Source organism: Ursus arctos, unplaced genomic scaffold (genome assembly GCF_023065955.2).
Source record: "Ursus arctos isolate Adak ecotype North America unplaced genomic scaffold, UrsArc2.0 scaffold_11, whole genome shotgun sequence".
Taxonomy (NCBI): domain Eukaryota; kingdom Metazoa; phylum Chordata; class Mammalia; order Carnivora; family Ursidae; genus Ursus; species Ursus arctos.
In genome coordinates this window covers 29,653,485-29,674,273 of record NW_026622775.1, presented here as the reverse complement: position 1 = coordinate 29,674,273, position 20,789 = coordinate 29,653,485, and the positions used below count along the sequence as shown (strand labels likewise).

General features: G+C 36.0%; 1 protein-coding gene across 19 annotated transcripts in view; it reads left to right on the top strand.

The window, feature by feature from the left end:
• ELF2 (E74 like ETS transcription factor 2) overlaps nucleotides 1-20,789 on the top strand; it is a 101,881-nt gene that overhangs the window by 67,301 nt on the left and 13,791 nt on the right. The window contains exon 1 of one of the 19 annotated variants that reach the window (XM_026499360.4): nucleotides 11,586-12,517. The exons of 10 other annotated variants lie outside the window; for them this stretch is intronic. In XM_026499360.4, the coding sequence (XP_026355145.1) occupies nucleotides 12,460-12,517 (58 nt within the window). In that variant the 5' untranslated portion in view covers nucleotides 11,586-12,459. Of the gene's footprint in view, nucleotides 1-11,585; nucleotides 20,240-20,789 lie in introns of those variants that run through there. 8 more of the 19 variants (XM_026499361.4, XM_044384322.3, XM_048212204.2 and 5 more) reach the window with 8 other exon arrangements.

The window sequence follows — 20,789 nt, the reverse complement described above, 5'->3', positions numbered from 1 at the left end:
TGAAAATCAAAATACTTTATATTGGCTCACTAATGGATGGAAGAGAAAATGAAAATTAGAAAATATTTGCAACTAATAACAATGAAAGCATTGCATATAAAAATTTGAGATGTGATTTAAGTAGAACCCACTGGAAAATTTAGTAGCTTTAAATGCATTTATTGGAAAATATGAAAGATTGCTATAATGAGCATATGTTCATCTAGATGGTAATAAAGGACCAACAAAATAAATCCAAATTAAGTAGAAGAAAAGAAATTATAAAGATAAAAAAGTAAACATTAATGAAATAGAAAAGAAAATAGATAATTAATAAAACCTTAAAGTTTAAAAAATGGACGAACCTCTGTAAAAATGGATCAAAGAAAAATGAACACTGTGAAGAACAAAAAATATAACCAATAGAATAGAGTTTGAAAATCATAAGAAAATACTATGAACAACCTGTTGCCAAGGAATTTGAAGACCTATGGAAAATTAAAATTATATATGTATATATTATATATGTATATGTAAGTGTGTGTGTATATATATATATACATGCACAATTGACTCAAGAAGAAATAGAAAACGTTCAAGTCAACCTTTTAAGTTCTTTAATTTTACATATGCATTCCCTCATTCAAATAAAACCCATCAGACCCAGGCCTATTACTAAAATTTCAAGGGACACATAAGCCCTATTATGGAAACAGTAAAAGAGGGAAAGCTTTCCAACTCATTTTATGGAGATAGTAAACCTTAACTTTAAAATGGACTGAGCAAGTTTCTTGCTGAATTTATGTATGATCATAGCTACAAATATTCTAAATAAATAATAGTAAATCTAGCACTGGTTAAAAAACATATAATGACTAAATACATACTAGGAAGGCAAAGAAGGCTATTAGAAAATCTGTTAATATAATTTGCCACATGAATAGATTAAAAGAGAAAACCATATAATCATCCCAATAGACCCAAAAAGCATTTGTTAAAATTCACCATCTTCTGAGACTCTTAATCTGGATTGGGACTTGATAAGGTGTCTATATTAAAAATTTGTGGCAAATATGATTAATAGGGAAACAGGATGCCAGCTATCATGTTTACTAATAAACATATTTCTGGGGGTTCTAGCAAATGCAAGTAATAAAAAGAAATAAAAGGTATGAAGATCAGAAGGGAAGACACAAAATTGGTATTTACAAGTGGTTTAATTAACACATAAATTTTAAGAAACTATATAGATTTTAAACCTGCCTAGAGGGTTCATCAGGGTTGCTTTACACAAGAACAATAATCAGAAAATCATAAAGAAGATATGGTGTGCACACACGCATGCACGTACACACACACACACACACACACACACACACACACAGGAATACTACTCAGCCATAAAAACAGAATCAAATCTTGCCATTTGTGACAGCATGGACGGACCAAGAGAGTCTAATATGCTAAGTGAAATAAGTCAGACAGAGAAAGACAAATATCATACGGTTTTACTTTTATATGTGGAATCTAAAAAAAACAAACACTACCCAGAAACAGATCCATAAATACAGAGAACAAAGTGTTGGTTGCCAGAGGAGAGGGAGGTGGGGGGATAGGCAAAGGAGGTGAAGGAGATCAAAAGGTAGAGATCTCCAGTTATAAAATAAAGAAGTCATGAGGATGGTAAGTACAGCACAGAAAATATAGTCAATAATATCGTAAAAACATTATCTGGTGACAAATGATGATGACACTTATCCTGGTGAGCACTGAGTAACATATAGAATTGTTGAATCATTATGTTTTACACCTGAGACTAATGTAACATTGTATGTCAGCTATACTTCAATAATAAAAATTTTAAAATAAAAAATAAAAATGAAAAAAGATCCCATTCATAATAGTAAAAAAACTTAAACCGGTATCTAGGAATAAATCCAATAATAATATATAATACGTTTATGAAAATAAGAATTTAACTTTATTGAGGAGCATAAATAAGTGAAGGGGTATACAACTTACTTAAGAGGAAGTAGACCCAAACCATTTAAGTCCTTTAATCTTTAACCCACAAACACACATGGAAAGATGGACAAGGTAAAACTGTTGATTCTTCCCCAATTAATCTATAAATTCAGTACAATTCCAATCAAAATCTCAAGAGGACTTGTTTTTGGAGGAATTTGATAAACTCTTAGAGATCCAAAAATAGTCTGGACAATTCTGCAAAAGAACAAAGTATAGGGTGCTTGCCTTCCTGCCTGTAAGGGATGATTCTATGGCCTTAGAAAAATTTCAAATGTGTTATTGGCCCACAGACAGATAGTTTATTAGGATAGAATAGAGACCCCAGGAACAGAGTAAGCATGTATTTTTACCTGGTATGTAATAGATATAGATTTATAAGTCAGTGGGAAAGGACAGATTATTTAATAAATTATATTAAGATAGTTGACTTTTTACAGAGAGAAAGGTATAGATCCTTATTTCACACTCTCTTATTTTTTCAATTGATTTATTCCTTTCTATCCTCTTTATTTATAAAGTCACATCTCCCTTGCTCATAAGCATCAAATTTAATTTGATTAATGCATATTTTTAACATGTTATGTATATGCTGTTGTATATATTTAAGATTTATATAAATGGCACTATGTATCTTACTGTTTCCTACTTTTTTAGTAACTAGTGCTCTTAATATCCATGCATATTGCTTTGTATATATCTAATATGTTGCTGCTAATTGCTGCACAATACTGCGTGATTGATATCCATCACATTTTACCTTTATAGTTGCCCAGTAATGGATACCCGTCACTCCTTACTTGTGTCAGCTATTGTTGCATATAAACCCTCCCCCAATTTATTGGCTTGAAACAAGAACTAGTTATTGATTTTCCTGAGACTGCGGGTTATCTGTGTGGGTCTGCTGAGAGGGCTGGGCTTACTTCCCTATTTGTGGTCATCTGTGGATCAACTGGGAGCTTACTGGTCTCGGAGGACTTCACCTGATACAACTTAGTCCTTCTCTCTTCTTTCTGGTTATCTTACATCTTTTTCTTTTCTTATAATGTTGGTCAAGAACTCCAATGTGATGAAGAGCAGTGATACTAATTGGCATCCCTGTTTTGTTCCTAATCTTGAAGGGAGTGTATCTCAAGTTTCAACCTGAAGTTTAATGTTTGTTGTAGGTTTTAGTATATATAAAGAATTCTCATCTATGCCTTTGGTTTTGTTTTTGTGTTAAGTTGTACTTAAGTATGAAGTCTTATCAGATGCTTTTTCTGCATTTTTTGATAGGTCATAATTTTTCTCCTTTAGCCTATTAGTGTAGCCAGTTAATTGATGGATTCTCAGATGTTGAACTCTCCTTGCATTTAAAAATACATGTTGCTCATCATTTTGCTTTGTTTTCTTTTAAGTTCAGGACATTTCATAAGTAATATGGAGAGGAGGTTTTGGACTACATATAATTTCTTTATTACTTACTACCCATTTTTTTCTTTATATAATTTACATAATTATACATTTCATCCACATTTAAACTTACTTAAGATATAATTGTTCATAATACTGATTATTTTTATATCTATTGTATCTGTGGTTATTTCTCCCCTTTTATTTTATATTTGCACTTTCTTTTCTTGATAGCTCTTGTCGAAGTCTGTTTTATTAATCTTTTCAAAATCATCTTTTGGTTTTCTGAATCTGCACTATTTTTAAAAATTATTCTTCTCAGGGCACCTGGGTGGCTTGGTTGGTTAAGCATCCGACTCTTGACGATCTCAGAGTTGTGAGATCCAGCCTGCATTGGGCTCTGTGCTGGGTGTGGAGCCTGCTTAAGATTCTCTCTCTCCCTCGCCTGCCTCCCTCTCTTTAAAAAAAAATTATTGTTCTCTATTTCATTTTTCCTATTCCTTATTATTTCTTCCCCTCTATTTCTTTAATTTTGTTCTGTTGATTTGTCCATCTTTATGAATTGAATGCTTAGCTTGTTTATTGTTAAACTTTTTCATCCCCTGACCTCTTAAGTTCTGATTTAGCTGTGTCACACCTATTTGACATATATTTTAATTATAATTCATTTCTAAATATTTCTTAATTCCTCTATGATTTCCTTTTTATTCCAGGGACTATTTACCATACATTGTAAGGTAAAACACATATTAATTTGACTACATCAAAACCTAAAATTTTTGTAGGACAAATGATGCTATAGACCGACCAAATTAAGTCAAACAGCAGGCTAGCAGAAGATATCTGCAACACATACCTGAATTATTATCTAGAATAAGTTAGCATTCTACACATGAATAAGACAAAAGGATCATAGAAAAATGACAAAGGATATGACTAGGCAGTTTATAAGGGAAATATTAATAGCCAGTAAGTATATGAAAAAGTATCCTCAGCACTTATTAAGGATATGCAAATTAATACAACAATGATGGTTTTCTTGTCACCCAACAGATGGCAGAAATTTTAAAGTCTGATTTTATCTTGTACTGACAAGAATTTGAGAAAAGTGGATACTCTTAACACATCACTGGTAGAATTTTGGACTTGCACAGCTACTTTGGAGAGTAACATATAAAATTAAAAATGCACTTATTCTATTATATAAAAATTCTATTTGTATGTAAAAATTTCTATTATATACTGTGGAGACACTGTAGCATACATGTTTAAGAAAACATGGAGAGGAATTTTTTGCAGCATTGTTCCTAAAAGTAAAAAGTGGAAATACATTTATTTGCCGACCAGTAGATAATTTGATGAATAAAGTGGGGTACATTCATGCACTGGAATAATGTGTAGCATCTAAAAAGCATAACTATATTTATTTATACCAACATGGATAGAATGTAAATCTTGAATGCAGAAAAGGAAATTTTAGAATGGCATATGTAGAATAACGTCATTTATGTACCCAAAGCATGCAAAAATAATAGTATATATATTATTCTGAGATACACACACACACTTGTAAGTATATACATACACAAAAACACGAAAGTGTGAAAAATTGAAGAATATGCATAAAACTTATGATAGTGGTTTCTTTGGAGAGATGGAATGGTGAATGAAAACTGGGGGTAGTATTCAAAGATTATCTTCCCCTGTTGTAATGTGGTATTTCTTAGGGGCAAAAACACTTTTAGGCACAAATAACGAAATGTTAACAGTTGTTGGTTCTGGGTGTTAGGAAGGTGACTATTACATTATTTTTTATAATTTCATGTATGTTTTAAATCTCCCTCAAAAATTGTATAATAGGGGCTCCTGGGTGGCTCAGGTGGTTGAGTGTCTGGCTCAGGTCGGGACCCGGGGATCCAGCCCTGTGGTGGGCTCCCTGCTCAGCAGGAGCCTGCTTCTCCCTCTCCCTGCCGCTGCGCCCCTTAACCCACCCCCCCGCCCCTGGCTCGTGCTTTCTCTTGCTATCTCTCTCTCAAATGGATGGATAAAATCTTTAAAAAAAAAAAAGTATAATAGATGAGTTCCTAAACTAGGATCATAGGTGACTCAGATTTGTAGCCTGGAATGATGGTAATGTTATTGATAGAGAAAACAAAGGAGATTTGTAGATAAAAGACCTTTAGGTACCAGTGGGTTAGCCAAATAAAGATGTTTGCCATATAACTGGAAATTAGAACCTAGATCTAAAAAAATTTTAAGTCAAGCCTGGAGATACTGATTTTTGAATCAGTACAGAAATAATATTGAAAACCCTGGTAGTGAATGGATAATGAATATTATTCTTGAGAGAGTGAAGAATGAAGAGAGAAGGTGGTTAACGATCACACTTTGGGAGAACACCGCATTTAAGGGTTGTGTGGAAGTGGATGAAATCAACTGAAAAGAAACAAATAGGAAAAAAACAAAGCCAGACAGTTTATTCTCATGAAAATCAACTGAAGGGAAGGATTTCAGTAAGGGGTGGTTGATAATATTATTTGTTCAGAGAAGTAGAGTCAGATGAAGACTAAGAGGAGGTGGCTGGGTTTGGCAATTAAATGCTCAGTGTTGACCTCTGAGGAACTTTTTGGTTAGTAGAGTGCAGAAGCTATATTGTAAGAGGGGAATAAATTAGTTAATCTGAATATTCCTTTAGGAATCAATCAAAATAAAATTTGACGTAAAGTTGTAATATAGTTTAGTTGAGAACTCCATTGTAAATTTTTCATAAACATGCTAAATGCGTATCATGTATTAGCTCTTACAAAGTTCCATAAGAATTGAAAAAAAAATTTCCAAAGTATTCAAGATACTACATATTCTCTAATGATAATAAAAACCCAAGCCCTTGAAATCACTTGTCATAAATGTTATCTAAAATATAGATATTGTTAACTACTTAAACTCATTTTGCAGGATATCATGTACATATGGGTACTTAATAAATGCTATTTGGAAAGAGTTGTTTGTCTAATATCCATAAGAAAATACTAGCTACGGTATCAGTTGACAGTCTTCTAGGAATGGCTGCTAAGAATCAGAAGCAGTGTGTCACCTAGGGTAAACCACAGAGTGAAGAATCAACAAGCTCAAGGAGAGTCTGGCCCAGGAATAACTTAATAAGTAAAATGCAGAAGACATGAATCTAAACCAAACCATCAGGGTTTGTTTTTTTTTTAAGATTTTATTTATTTATTTATTTATTTATTTATTTATTTATTTATTTATTAGAAAGAGAGGAAGAGTGTGAGGGGGTGGGGTGGGGAGGGAGAGAGAATCTGAAGCTGATTCTGCTCTGAGTGCAGAGCTCGACTGGGGCTTGCTCAGCTTGGGGCTCGATCTCACTACCAAGAGATCATGACCTGAGCCGAAACCAGGAGTTGGACACTTAACTGACTGAGCCGCCCAGGCACTCCCAAACTGTCAATCTTAAAAATGGTACATACTGAATCCTTACTCACTGTAGAGTTTTTTAGTCCATAAATGCATATGGCAAGATAACTTATGATAAAATAACTTTTAGGAGTCATGGATCTCTTTGAGAATCTAAAACAAGCCATGGCCCTTCTCTTTAGAAAAATGCAGAGTACTAACAAAATTTTGCCTTTGTGAACCCCTCATTAAAAATCTATGCTTTATGAAGGCTTTTATACATATAAGTAATTTAACTTTCCTGGGTGGTAGTCCAAAATGTAGTATATACCCACTATTCCCTGATTTTGTATATAATCAGTTTCATACATCATACCGTCTCTAAGGATTTCACCCTTAGTGGGAGTTGTGTGTGCATTAGGAAGGCTTAATTTTTATCTTTTGTTATATAACTTAGTGCTACCAGGTATAAAAATAGATGCCTATGACAGAAACTTGCTCAAAGTAATTGCTAGATAATTATTTGTTGAATACATGAATGAATATGTGACTATGGATTCAAACACCTTCATTTTAATAACACTTTATAAAACCTGATTAAATAAAACAAGTCAGTAGTATAAAAAAACTACAAATAGGTAATAAAACAGTAGCATAAAACATGTGAAATAATTCATCTTTTCTCTGTAAATCCACAGATTCTACTTCTACATCTTATAGTCTATCTTCCAAGGCTGATGAACCAAGCTTTACTTAATGGTCCTAAATCACTTGATTTCCAATTTGTTCTTGATAGGCATATTTTTTTCTTTCTTCTTTCTTTCTTTCTTTCTTTCTTTCTTTCTTTCTTTCTTTCTTTCTCATATTTTTCTTATAGCTTTGTTTTCTTGACTTTTTTTTTCTCCTAAACATGTCCAACACATCACACCCCAGCTCTGAATTTTGTTATTAGTTCAGTTGTATCAGAAAAGCTTAGACCATTTGGCCTCCTCTTACTGTTCTCCCACCATTCACTGCTCAAAATTTTTTTCATTTTTTTTCTTAATTTGTCAGAAAGACATTAACCATTGCTTTAGCTTTTGACACTGAAAAACCAAAACATCAATCATTTTGCAACTTATAGTTTCTGCAGTAGTAGTAAAATGGATTTAACTTCTTATCTGTTTTATAACTTCTAAGTTTTATAGAAGATTGTTTTGTAGAATTTTTGACCTTGAAATCATAAGATACTGTGTGACTGATCAAATTATTTAATTTCTTGGGGCCTCAGTTCCCTCATGTGTAAAATGTGAGGGCATTGGACTAAATTGGTGATTCTCAAATAACTCTCCCATTGGTAGAGAGCTATTATTACTAAAATAGGAAATTGGCATCCTTCTCCTGAATTATAGGAAGATAACATTAATGCATAGGATGTCCACTCCCTTAGATTACAGCCTGTAATTTTTTTAAACTTTAAAGCCTGTGCCTTTTGTTTTTATTAACAGAGCACACAATTATATATTTGGTTTTTAAAATGTAATATATCTAATTTATGATAGGAAGAGAGATTATGATATTCAGGTTCTTTATTTTTTGAAAACCTCTAGGTGATGTGGTCTCTAGGTTCCTTTCCAATCAGTAACATTTTATGATTCCATATACTAGATAAATGGAAAGCACAAGTGAAATCATCTGGGTAATCTAAAAAACATTTGCAACTTATATGGTATTGAAAACAATATCTCTTAAGAATGTTTTCCATTTTGGTTACTATGGAACCATAAAATCATTAAAAAAACCAAGGGTATCTATTTTTTGTTATATTAGACTTTAATGATAATGATTATATTATAAAGACTTATTTTCAAAATGGAGAGGTTGGAGGATGAACGAGTTGATGCCAGGACTATAAAGAATTAAGACATGGAAAGAACTGCTCAGGATACTCTAGTTGAAAGTTGAAGTCGTTTGTAAACTTTACCGTTTTTTAAAATCTAAGCTCTGAAATGAGACAAGTCGAGAGTTTAAATGCCTTCCTTCTGTATTTTCTTTTGCTGATTAACAAATTACCCCACATTTAGCAGTGTAAAACAGCAACTATTTCTTATATTGTAGTTTTTATGGTTAAGGATTGGGGAGTAGCTTACTTGGGTTCTAGCTTAGGGTCATCGTGAGGCTGCAGTCCTCTGAAAGCTTGACTAGGGCTGGAGGGTCTGTCTTCTAGTTAGCGCAGACACAGGATTATTGGCAAGATGCTGTTGTTTCTTGCCTAAGGGGCCTCTCCACTGTTACTTGAGTGTACCCATGACATGGCAGTTGGCTTCCCCGGAGAGTGACCCAAAAGGAAGAGATCCAACAGTTTCTGAAGTCCCACCCCATCACTTCAGCTTTAAACTATTTGTTAGAAGTGAGTCTTTAAGTCCGGCCCACACTCAAAGGGAGAAGGGTATTAGGTTCCACATTTTGAAGGGAGGAATATAAAAGAATTGTCAGGGGTACCTGGGTGGCTCAGTCAGCTAAGCATCTGAATCTTGATTTTGACTCAGGTCATGATCTTGTGAGATTGAGCTCTGTGCTGACGTGGAGCCTTCTTCAGATTCTCCTTCTCCCTCTCTCTCTGCCCCTCTCCTGCTCATGCGCTCTCTCTCAAAAAAAAATTTTTTTTTCAGACAAGAAAATGGATAGGTACTAAATGCATTATAGCACATAAAAAGGCCTTGTTACTTTGGTGCTTGGGTTGTGTTGAGGGTAAGAGCTCTGGAGTCAGTGCTTGGGTTCAAAGCCTGGACCTGCCTCCTATTAACTCTGTGACATTGGTCCAGGAACCTTAGATTGCACATCTATAAGATGAGTGCAATAGTAATATATAAAGAGGAATATGCGAAAAAAGTGAACGTAAAGCATTTAGCATAGTGGCTTTTATTTCAGTAAGAGTTACCTATTTATCTTTTTTCCTCCTGCTAGGATATAGCAGCAACTTTGATGTAGGAGATATCTTTCTGTAATGTTATTAGCAGAATATGAATTTGCTCTTCTATGCTCTAATATGATTTGTCTACCATCCTAGCCTATCTATCCTTACTCAGTTTTTTATTCTGCTTATTAATACCTGCTTAATCTTAAAGACTTGAGAAATGCTGATGAGTATGTCTGAAATGTGTGTGTATACCCATGCATACAGTATATTACATATACATACATTCACATGTACTACAGGGTTTGAGTCATATTGATGGAAGAAATATATATTTAAATCTTGGCATGTTTATATTTTCACTATTTTACAGTGCGTTAAAATTTTTTAAATGCATTTTTAATGGAACAATCCATTGAATGTCTTATTTCCTCAGGCTAGGCCCAGGAAATGAAACTCCTGGGTCAGAATTACGAACCTCTTTTAGACTCTTGATATATAATGCCACACTGCCTTCCTGAAAGTTTGTACCAACTTATATCTCTAGCAGCAGCTTATCCTTACTTGCTATTTCCAATATAGTATTTTTGGTTTCTAAAAAGTATTGGTGGCTTTTGAAATCTTAGTTTCAGTAGCAAGGCAGAATAGCATTAAAGCCCAGGGAATTGTGTTTTTATGAGAGCTTTAAATATATAGGAATATTTTCCAGTTGTTCTGATTTGAGATGTTATCACACGCGCACGCACACACATACACACACACACTGAAGTATTAGGTAGGAATAGATACAGCTTCTCTTCTCTTGGAACTTAAAATATAAGGTTGAGGTGAATACATATAATTAAGGTTTACAAAGAATAAAATACATACTATTGACTTCTTAAGATATATCTCAAGAAGCAAATTGTAAGGTAAAAGTTACACATCACGCTGCAAAGTGACTCGTATGTTGAGTATGCCTTTTTGAGCCAAGTTAGCTTGTTGCCTCCAGAAAAAATAGGCTTTTCTTCCATTTTTAATACACGAAAATCTACTAATTGATAGGAGTAGAAATTCAGGTTTATTATCAGTTTCGGGATCTGCCTAAAGCCATCAGTTACTCCTTGGTGTTCTGTATCATGCCCCACCTGGAAACCGTCTCAGGTTAAGATGCTGCCTATCAATGGATGACCCTTTTTTAAAATTAACTAGATATTTAAAAAGCTACCAGTCATATAGTTCCTTCTGTCCAGTAAGTGAAAGCTTACCTAATGCAAGAAAGAGCCTTACTGAGTTTAAGTATAGGGAGTTGTATTTTGGAAATGGCATGTAAGTTCTTTTTGGGGAGGGTGGGGATCATGATGGTAGGGCTAGGACAAAGCTCCAGGAGAATAAATGAGTATTTCGAAGAAATGAAAAAAAAAGTCATGGGCTGTGTATGTACATTCTGAAATTGCACTGACCTACTGGGCAAACTTTTGTAAAATATTACATTAATATTACCACTGTAAACTTTTTTCCCTTCTACATTATCAGCACAGTTCTTTCCATTCAGATCATAAATATTATACCTTAAATTTGTAACTGCCAAATCTTTTTTGGCGTTTATTTAGCAAATACTTATTGAGCACTTACTCTGTAGAAGGCACTGTTTTCTGTAAATTATGTGTAGAAACAACTTCAGGGCAACATTTTCTTTCAAACCTCTTCAACCAGGGAAGCATGTTTTTGTTTTAATGAAGATTCATCTGAGTCATTTTAGTGGTTTGATTTTCTGCGTCGTCAAATTTATAGTCACTAAATGGCAATTTACCCCCCTCTTCTGTATTTTAGCACGTACTTATTTCTAATAAGATTAGTTTCTATGAAAAAGATTTTAAAAAGGAGATGATATAAATATATACGTTTGTTTCCAAACGAACAAAACAGAAATGAAAAGGTACATGAATTTCATGACTAGCAAATTGGGGAAGGATAATTTAATCTCCCAGAGGTTGGCATGTTCTGTTGTTGACTAATAAATACCTGTTTAGTGTGCCCTTTAACAGTTCTGTAGTGGGAAAAAGACGAAGTCAGCCTCTGAAAGTAGTTGGAAACTCCTTACTTTCCAAGTAAAGCTTTGGCATATTTTGTAGGTATGCCTCTTTTTGGTTGTTGTTGGTATTCCTGTTTTAAAGTGCAGCTTTTTCAAGTGGACGGGTTACATGTTGCATAAGCTTTGAAACGGCCAAAACAAGTTAAATAGCCACCTTTATTTACAGCTGTGGGACTAGGTATTAGATCTCTTCCAGGAAGAAAATTTGATTAATGGCTCTTTTCCAAAGTGGGGACAATTGCAGACTTTTCTTCCGCAGAGCGTGAAATGTGCCTCTTCCTGCCGAGGGGCCTGCTCCTAGCCGCGGCTCCCGGGACGGTTTCCAGCCTCAGGTGTCTCTCTCGCCGTGGGCCGCGGCCGCTCTCCGGGGCGGGCGTCCGGGACTTCCTGTCTGGGCGCGGGGCGGAAGGATCGCGTTGCCAGCCGAGGCGGCCGCCGCCGCCGCCGCCGCCGCCCCTGCCGTTAGGTGGTGGGGTTTCTCAGCCCCGCGGCGGGAGGCGGGCCGGCCTCGGCTTCCTGTCGGAGGACGCGCAAGGATCCGGGCGTCTGAGTGTGTGCGAGTGCGTGAGTGTGTGTCGGTCGCACGGCGTGTATCTCCGGCTGCGGGTTCCGCCTCCTCCCCTGCCGCCGCTGCTCACGGTGTAAGTCAATGTGAAGCAGCAGCTCCAGCCCCGGGATAAACATGGCGACGTCTCTGCATGAGGGACCCACGAACCAGCTGGATCTGCTCATCCGGGCTGGTAAGGACAGGGGAACTTTTCTCCTGTGCATCGGTGCAGCAGAAGAGGGGGTGCACAGAAGGCGGGGTGACTCCCCTGTGGTGGTCAGTGCAGGGGGTTCAGTGTCCACCTCAGTCACTGGGTCGGCCGGGGGAAAGGGGGGTAGTGAATGAAGTAATGGAGGCGACGAATCAGGAAGTGATCACCTTGGAGAGTAACCTGCCTCGAATCTGGCGCTGTCGCTTCAGGGTGTGTTCGGCGAGCAGCGGCGGCAGCTGCCGGGCGGAGCGCTGGCAGCCGGTGCTGGAGAACCGAGCCGCAGTTAAGTTGGGGACTCGGGGGCGGACGAGTTGTGCGCTTCACCCCAGTTGCTGAGGAACCAGGAAGTGAGTGAGGCTGTTGTCTCTCGGCTGCGCCTGCCACGCTGTCTGGCCGGAGAGGCCGCTGCTGCCCACGGTCGGGGGCGGCGGGCTTCTCCGGTGAACGCTCGCCACCCCCGCTCCGTTCTCCTTTCAGACTTGGTCCACAAATCCACGACTTCCGCGTGGACGAGGCAGCCCCGGGCCATGTCCGGTAGACCGATACCCGCCAAAAAAATTGCTCTGCCCCTCCTCTTCACGTCCCCACCTTGTGCAGTCTCAGGAGTAACGGTTCTGGAAAGGGTCACTGAATACTGTGGAATAGCCCGGGAGGATGTTTCTCTCAGGGGCCCGCCTCCCTTTCCTCATTTAATGGGTGGCTGTGAAGAAGTAGGTTTATGCCCCTTACCTCGTGGGTTGTTTTTTTAAAGGGAAGAATGGGAAGGACACGGGATATATTTGGTACCCCTGACCTGGAGCGTTGGGGCATCAGAGAAGAACGTTTATTTTTGTAAACAGTGGGTGAATGTGAAGGAGAGGGGCGGGCGAGAGGGAGTCTTGGCCCTAGGGAAGTCTCAGCACGGAATTGCCCCCTTTTCCCCTCCCCCCCAAACCTCCCACCATAGCGGAAGCGCCTCGGAGAGGACAGAACGGTCGGGATTGACAGGCCCCTGGTTCCAATCTGCTCTCTGAGATGTTCCAAATAAGAACGTTGATTTCTGGGGGCGGGACTCTGGGCCCGCGCTGGGCCAATGAAGATTGGGCGGGAGTGAAGCTGACAATGTACGCATGGAATTGGAGGGAAGAGGAGTGTAAACACGGAAGTGGCCGCGGGGGTGGGGGATGTGCAGCGCCACTGCTGCAGCGGAAGGGCACGGACTTAAGTTACATAGAAAAAGCAGCTTTACTTAATAGCAGACAGCGCAGTGAGGGCCCTCAATCGATGTAGCAGTGCTAGAATATTATTTACTTATAGCAATAATAAGCATACATGTTCCTTTTCCCCGGGTTCTATTTCATATCGCCAACTGTGGGAATTGGAAGATGGGAAATATTCACCGAAGACTAATGCTGTAAAAGATCTTACCCTCTGGGAGCGTGAAATTAGTAGTTTGGTTGGTGGAACTCTGATTCAGTTTGGGGAAAATCATGAACATAAATGCGTATCGCTGAATTTAACAGAAGGACTTTTAGTTCAAATAAAGCCTTGAATGATATAACTATGTATTGTATAATACATGAGTGACCAGCTTTTTTTCTATAAAATGTAATATTACACGTTTCAGAAGTCCCAAAGAAAAATCACAGATTACTGCGTGGTGATTGAAACATGTTTGACAGTTGTTTTCTGACAAGAGCAAGAACTTAAGTATTAGTAAATAAGAACTTGGTTCCTTTTGTGTATGTTCAGCCTATTAACAGTGTAATATGAATCAAGGAACGAATTTTTGACCATATATTGTTGATACTAACAATACCTGTAATTGTGTGGGTCAGCGATATTTTTGTGAGTGTTGAACATTTCAAGAGATCTTTCCAGTGATTGTGAACATAGCAAGAGAAACTTAGCGTAGCTCCTGCAATCAGAATTTTGAAAAATATTGTAAAGTTTAGAGGGCTAAATTTTGCCAGTGGGAGGTATTTCTTTGATAAGCTTTTGGAATTAGTGAAGCTGAATGTGACCTGTAGATACTTAGCTTGAAATGGAAACCTGTAGACAGTATACAGTTTGAAAATATAAGTTTTATCGCCCTTTGATAAGTCTTTTTTTTTTTAAGTTAAATGTTGTTTTTTGGTCCTAGTGCATTTCTTTAATATTTACAAATCTTAACAATTGAAGTTTCCTTTATGATTATAATATTCTGTAGAAAATGTTTTACATATAATTGTTTTCAGATTATTTCCTCAATCACTTTCATGTAATTTGAAGCTCTTTCACAAGCCCTATTTTAGAAGGAAACTTGAGACAGGTTTGCTGATTTACCCAAGGATTATTCAGTGAGTGAAATGTTGGGGAGGAAAGGTGGCCCACAAGATGAGGAATCATGGATCTAAATCAATAAAAATTTAGAATGCTGCCAATTTCCAGTGATGTTGGGAGAGTAATGTTTGTGAAGTTTGTATTTGTAAAATAGAATGATACCTTTTTATTCCCTTGAGGGAATTATGTGTTAGACATAATTCTTCCTCGCAAAGATTTTACAGTCTAATTGAGACAGATGTAGATCTACTTAATACATAAATGTTAATGTAACTACAGTGATTGCTATAATGGGTTGTTGACTAGTGTATAATGACTGATATTAATGAAAACTTATAGAGGAGATAAGCTTTAAGTTGAATATTGTTAGCATAACTGTTGTTTCTAAGCAATTATTAAATACCTAATATTACCACTACTATATTGTTATATGTTAAGGTACTAGGGAATATATTTTTGCTTTTATTTTCCTCCTTTTGAGGCTTAACTATCAACTTTAGTTACCAACTTCAGCTTTAGTTATCAGCATTTTTGCTGTCAGAGGAGTCTGAGTTAAGAATGAAATAAATAAGCTTGTTTATTAAGAATCACTTATTTCAACACACAAAATATTTTTGTGGTGAAGACTTGACATATGTTGTAAAACTTTCACTTGTAACATGATGTATGAGAAAGAGCCTTGACCCTGAAGTCAGGAGATGAAGATCTGCATCTCTCTAAACTAGCTCTGTGCTAGTGACTTAACTTTTTTAAGGTTTCATTTGTATAAGAAGACAAGATTGACTAGGCGATCTCCAATAACTCTATGATTATAAGTAGTTCAAATATTTAATTGAAAGTGAAGGCTTTTTTTTCTTCCTGGATTTTTTTTTTTACACATAGCACTGTGTAAATGAATGTCTGTAAGGTTATTACATAATTGGGAGGTTAATTTCTGCTAGCCAGTGTTTGTGCCAAATTGGAATTTGAGGCCAGGTATGTATGTTGAATGAGACTATGATATAGTTTAGGATCATCTTCATATATGTATATATGAAGATATATATAGCTAGTTTTACATATGTATGACAAATCATAGGAAAAACAAATGTCTAGTCTATAGGAACAATGAATGTTACTTTCTTAATTATGTGAAAGTATTATGTAAGTGTGATCTAGATTTTCTGGAAGATACTCAATTTAAAATATTCTGCCTTCTGGGGCACCTGGGTGGCTCAGTCAGTTAGGCCTCTGCCTTCAGCTCAGGTCATGATTCCAGGGTCTTGGGATCGAGCCTTGCATTGGGCACGCTCTGCTCAGTGGAGAGCCTGCTTCTTCCTCTCTCTCTGCATCTGCTCTACCTGCTTGTGCTCTCTTTCTCTCAAATTAATCAATCAGTCAATAAAATCTTTAAAAAAAGATATTCTGCCTTCTTGTTCTCAAGTATACTTTCCTTGACTTGTTTCTTCTTTTTTTTTTGAGAAACTGAGAATTAAGAAATTGGAGAATTTGGGTTGAGACATACGGTCACCAGAACTTTTGTTCTTAATCTTTAATGCCATTATTAAATGGGAGGGAGGGAGTTTTCTGGAAATTTAGCTTAGGTGTTTTCACTGATAAGACAAATCTATCTGGTTTGTCAAAGTTCATTGTGAAAATTTGAACTTGAAAATCTTATTTCCAATTTACTGCAGATTGAAATATCTGGTTATCAGTCTTGAAAAGATCAGTTTGAAAGCAATTTAGGATGTGAAAAAATGAAGCATGTGTTGAAAAAAAATTGGAAGAATGGCATTCATTTTTTATTTTTAAAGATTTATTTATTTTAGAGAGCAAGAGCGCACGTGAGAGAGTGAACACAGTGGGGAGGGGCAGAGGGAGAGGGAAAGAAACTTAAGCAGACTCTGTGCTGAGCTTGGAGCCTAGTGGAGCCCAACGTGGGGCCGATCTCACCATCCTGAGATCACGACCTGAGCCCGAAGAGTCGAAGGCTTAACTGACTATGCCACCCAGCCCCCATTTAAAAAAAATTTTATTTGAAAATGGGTTTAAGAAATTACTCTTCAGAATTCATTGCAGCATTAGTACTAAAATTCAGTATTTTAGTAACAGTATTTAAATACTCAATCAGGGTAATTCAACGTAGAACAATTTGCTTTAGAAACACATGCGGGTTGGTGGAGTAGGGCTGGCAGGAGCATGTTCTTGGTAATTATTTAAATTCCTTGTGTTATCTATAGCTTAAATGTTCAAAGAGATGCAAAGAAGTATTTATGAAAAACTTGTTAAAAAATCCTTTATGTGTAAGTGGACAAAATACTATTGTACTTTTGGAAAATGGAGTCATATGATTTTTCATCTAGACACTGTTTAGAAGCTAAAACTTACAGAAACGGTAGAATTTGGGTGTTATTATTATGTTTGGTAATAAATTACAGTTGCAATCCTTAAAAACTAAAATCTCTGATCTGAGGATCTGTGGAGTCCCTAGACTCTTTTCAGGGAGTCTGTGAAGTCAGAATTGTTTTCATAATAATTCTAAGACATTATTTGCCTTTTCACTTTCACAAGTGTTCAGAGTTTTCTAGAGGCTATATGACTTGATACTACAAGAAATTTAATGAAGAAGCAAATATGAATTCAGCTGCTTTCTACCATGTATTTTTTTTTTTTTTAAAGATTTTTATTTATTTATTTGACAGAGAGACAGGCAGCCAGAGAGAGAGGGAACACAAGCAAGGGGAGTGGGAGAGGGAGAAGCAGGCTTCCTGCCAAGCAGCAGGGAGCCCTATGCGGGGCTCGATTCCAGGACCCTGGGATCATGACGAGCCGAAGGCAGACACCCAAGGGCTGAGCCACCCAGGCGCCCCTCTACCATGTATTAAGAAGATTTACCAAAATGTACAACAAAGCTACCCACTAATTTTTTTTTGTTATAGAAAAGCTATTTTTCATTAAAATACTGCTTAGAAGTATTGGGTTTAATGAATTCATAAATATTTTAATGTCTTCTTAATTTTAATTTCAAACAGAATAAAATCTAAATATAGGACTTATATAAACAAAATCTCTTTGTGGTCCTCAAAAATTTGAGTATGAAAGTTTCCTTTGGCCAAAAAATTTGAGAGTAGTTGTATTACAGTTTTATTTAGTCTGCACTTTTCAGTACCATAGGCATTAGCCATATGTGACTGTCGAGTGGCTGAGAGACTGAATTTTTAATTTTTTTAAATTTTAATTATTTTAAACATAAAAACTGGAAAACTTTTATATTGATTATGTGTTGAAATAATATTTTTAACATACTGGGTTAAATGAAAGGCATTAATTTCAGTTTCTGCTTTTTAAAATCTGGCTGTTGGAAATTTAAAAATTATAATGTGACTCGTTATATTTTCATCAGGCAGTTCTATTTTTAGAAAATTTTAGTTCTTTTTCTCTTCTAAACTTTTAAATTGTAACCGTATTGATTAGAAAGTCAAAAGAGGAACAAGAAAAGATGGGAGTGTCCCAGATTTTTACCTTTTCCCCCTTTTATTGCATTCATTTGTATTTTTCACTTAACCTGTTACGCCCTGGGGCATTAGAAGATAAGCTGTGGTAAGTCTGGTGCCTGGTCGAGTGATGACCTTGTATTATTAGTTTATGGCCTTGTTTGTAGGGGCATACCAGTATCATTTAAGGAAGTGTTTTCTAATTTTTTCCATTGCTCTCAAATTAAATTGCTATTAGTTTTTATTTTTGACTTTAAGAACTTTGTTATGAGCTAGATCCATTGCCAGCATTCTCTTCTGCAAAGCTGAGAGGTATGTCTCTTGTCAGACTTAATTACCAAGTTTGGTATTTTGTAACAGCTGTTGAGTGAGTCTGGAATAGTCTACCATACAAACACCAGTTGATTAGAAAGCTGGAAATGGAACAAGACGACTCTTACCAATAGTAAAGGAGGGCATAAACAAATTTGATTTTTGGCATTACGATTAAAATTGTTTTAAAATTTGTTTGATACGTTTATTTCTTCAAGAGGGATTGACCAGCAACACCAAATATTAGTCTTAAGTAGAAAAAATGATACCTGTGAGATTACTTTTGGCTTCGTTGTTTCTATTTTTAAAATGAGTTGCCTTTTTATTTTCTTTTGGTCTCATTAATTTCATACATATGTCTAGAAAGATACCAGTAAATCAAGTTTTAAGTAAGAGATAAGGAGTTTTCAGCCCTTGTTTGTAGTTTGCTTATTTGCTTACTTTGATTGTACAACACTATTAAAGTCATGTTTATCCTTAAGAATTGTGCATAATTGTAATTTAAATTGTATTTGAATTACTGAGCTGAACCAAATGAATTGAAAAGTTTTCAAAAATTACAGAAACTTGAATAAGAAATATTTCTTAAATTTCTTTTATCAAAAACTACTTATATCAACAAAAGAAAAAAGAGTGCTTTCGTTTTCAAAATGGTATTCTTAGAAACTGATAGGTACGCTATTGTAAATTGATCTAAATGTGAGCTCTTAGGTGTTTGCTTGCAAGTGTTTGGGGTTATTTTAGTTAATAAAATTGACGAAAAGTAAAATTAGTAAGCATCAAAAAACAAAAAAGAGAAATCAGTGCTCCACTTAACAAGCTGTTAGTTTACAGAATAACTCTAAATTACTTTTACTTTTCTTTAGTTTTGAAATATTTTACTTCCATTTGTATTTTTGATACCACCATTTATGTGTCTGAACTATTAGTATAAGCTTCACAAGACGAGATCTAGCCACATTTGTCTCTCAGATTTCTAACACAGGACCTGACATATGGTAAATGCTCAACAGCCAAATGTTGATTGTACATAGAGCATTGGATCTCCTGATTGATCATTCACAGAAAACGTGTGCATTTCTGATATTCTCATACTAAATTTAAAATATGAATTAATAAATGTTATTCTTAAGTTTGTGCTTTGTTTTACTCTGTAAATGTAAAACAGTCCTGGGAAATAACATGTTGAATGTGGGAGAAAGGGGAGTTTGAGGTCAGAAATATGAGCTAGAAAATACACTTTTAAGAAATAATTTCCACTGACATAACTAACATGAAATCGTGGTTTTAAAAATGTGCCTCAAACTACATAAAAATTCAGGGCAGCATTATTTGTAATTGTTAGGCACGTTTCATTTTGTTTATAACAGAACATTAAAAAAATTGGGTAAAATTCTTTTGCTCTATTATCAAGTCTTTGAAGCTCTGATTTTTATATGGTAAGGTTTTTAGGGCGTGTCTTAATACAATTACATAAGGAATTAGTTTACCCAGGGTAGTTTATTAATAGCACCTAAGACAACACCTAAATTGCAACACAAGCAGACTTTAAAGAGAATGAGATTCCGAATAAAGTGTAAAAACCTGAGGATTTGCTTTCCAAGGTTCTTTAGTATATGTGAGTATTGTGCGGAGGCACTTGGAAAAAATTACTTGAGAATGGTAATATATTTTATACTTACTAAGTTTCTTAAAGTTGAGCTAGGAGGACTGATGGAATCCTTTGCCTCAGTGAAGCTGCAGATAAGAGTAAGTAGGGTCACCTAAAGATAGATTTACTTAGAGGGTTGGCTGCCTCTCTGGAACTGTTTAGCTTTGAGCAGATTTCCATAAATGGAAAGAGCAACTGGAGAGACCCAGTACCTTGGTTGAGAGTGTGGATGATGTGCAACAGGTGGTAAAACAGTCGCTGGATTTGTTTGTTTGTTTGTTTTTTTTTTTTAAATAAATGCTCTCCAAATGACTGCTGTTTAAAGCTAAGGCTTTAGCATTTGGTGAATTTTGAGATTAAGTGAATTTTTTTTTCAATTAAAAGTTTCCTGGAAACAGTTTTAAAAGATTCGTATCTTTAGTGTGTAGAACTTGTGAATCTCTAATATAGTTTATGGAATTTATACAAATACTTCCTTTTTATTTTTTTAGAGGACATCTTGAGAAAAATCTATCAA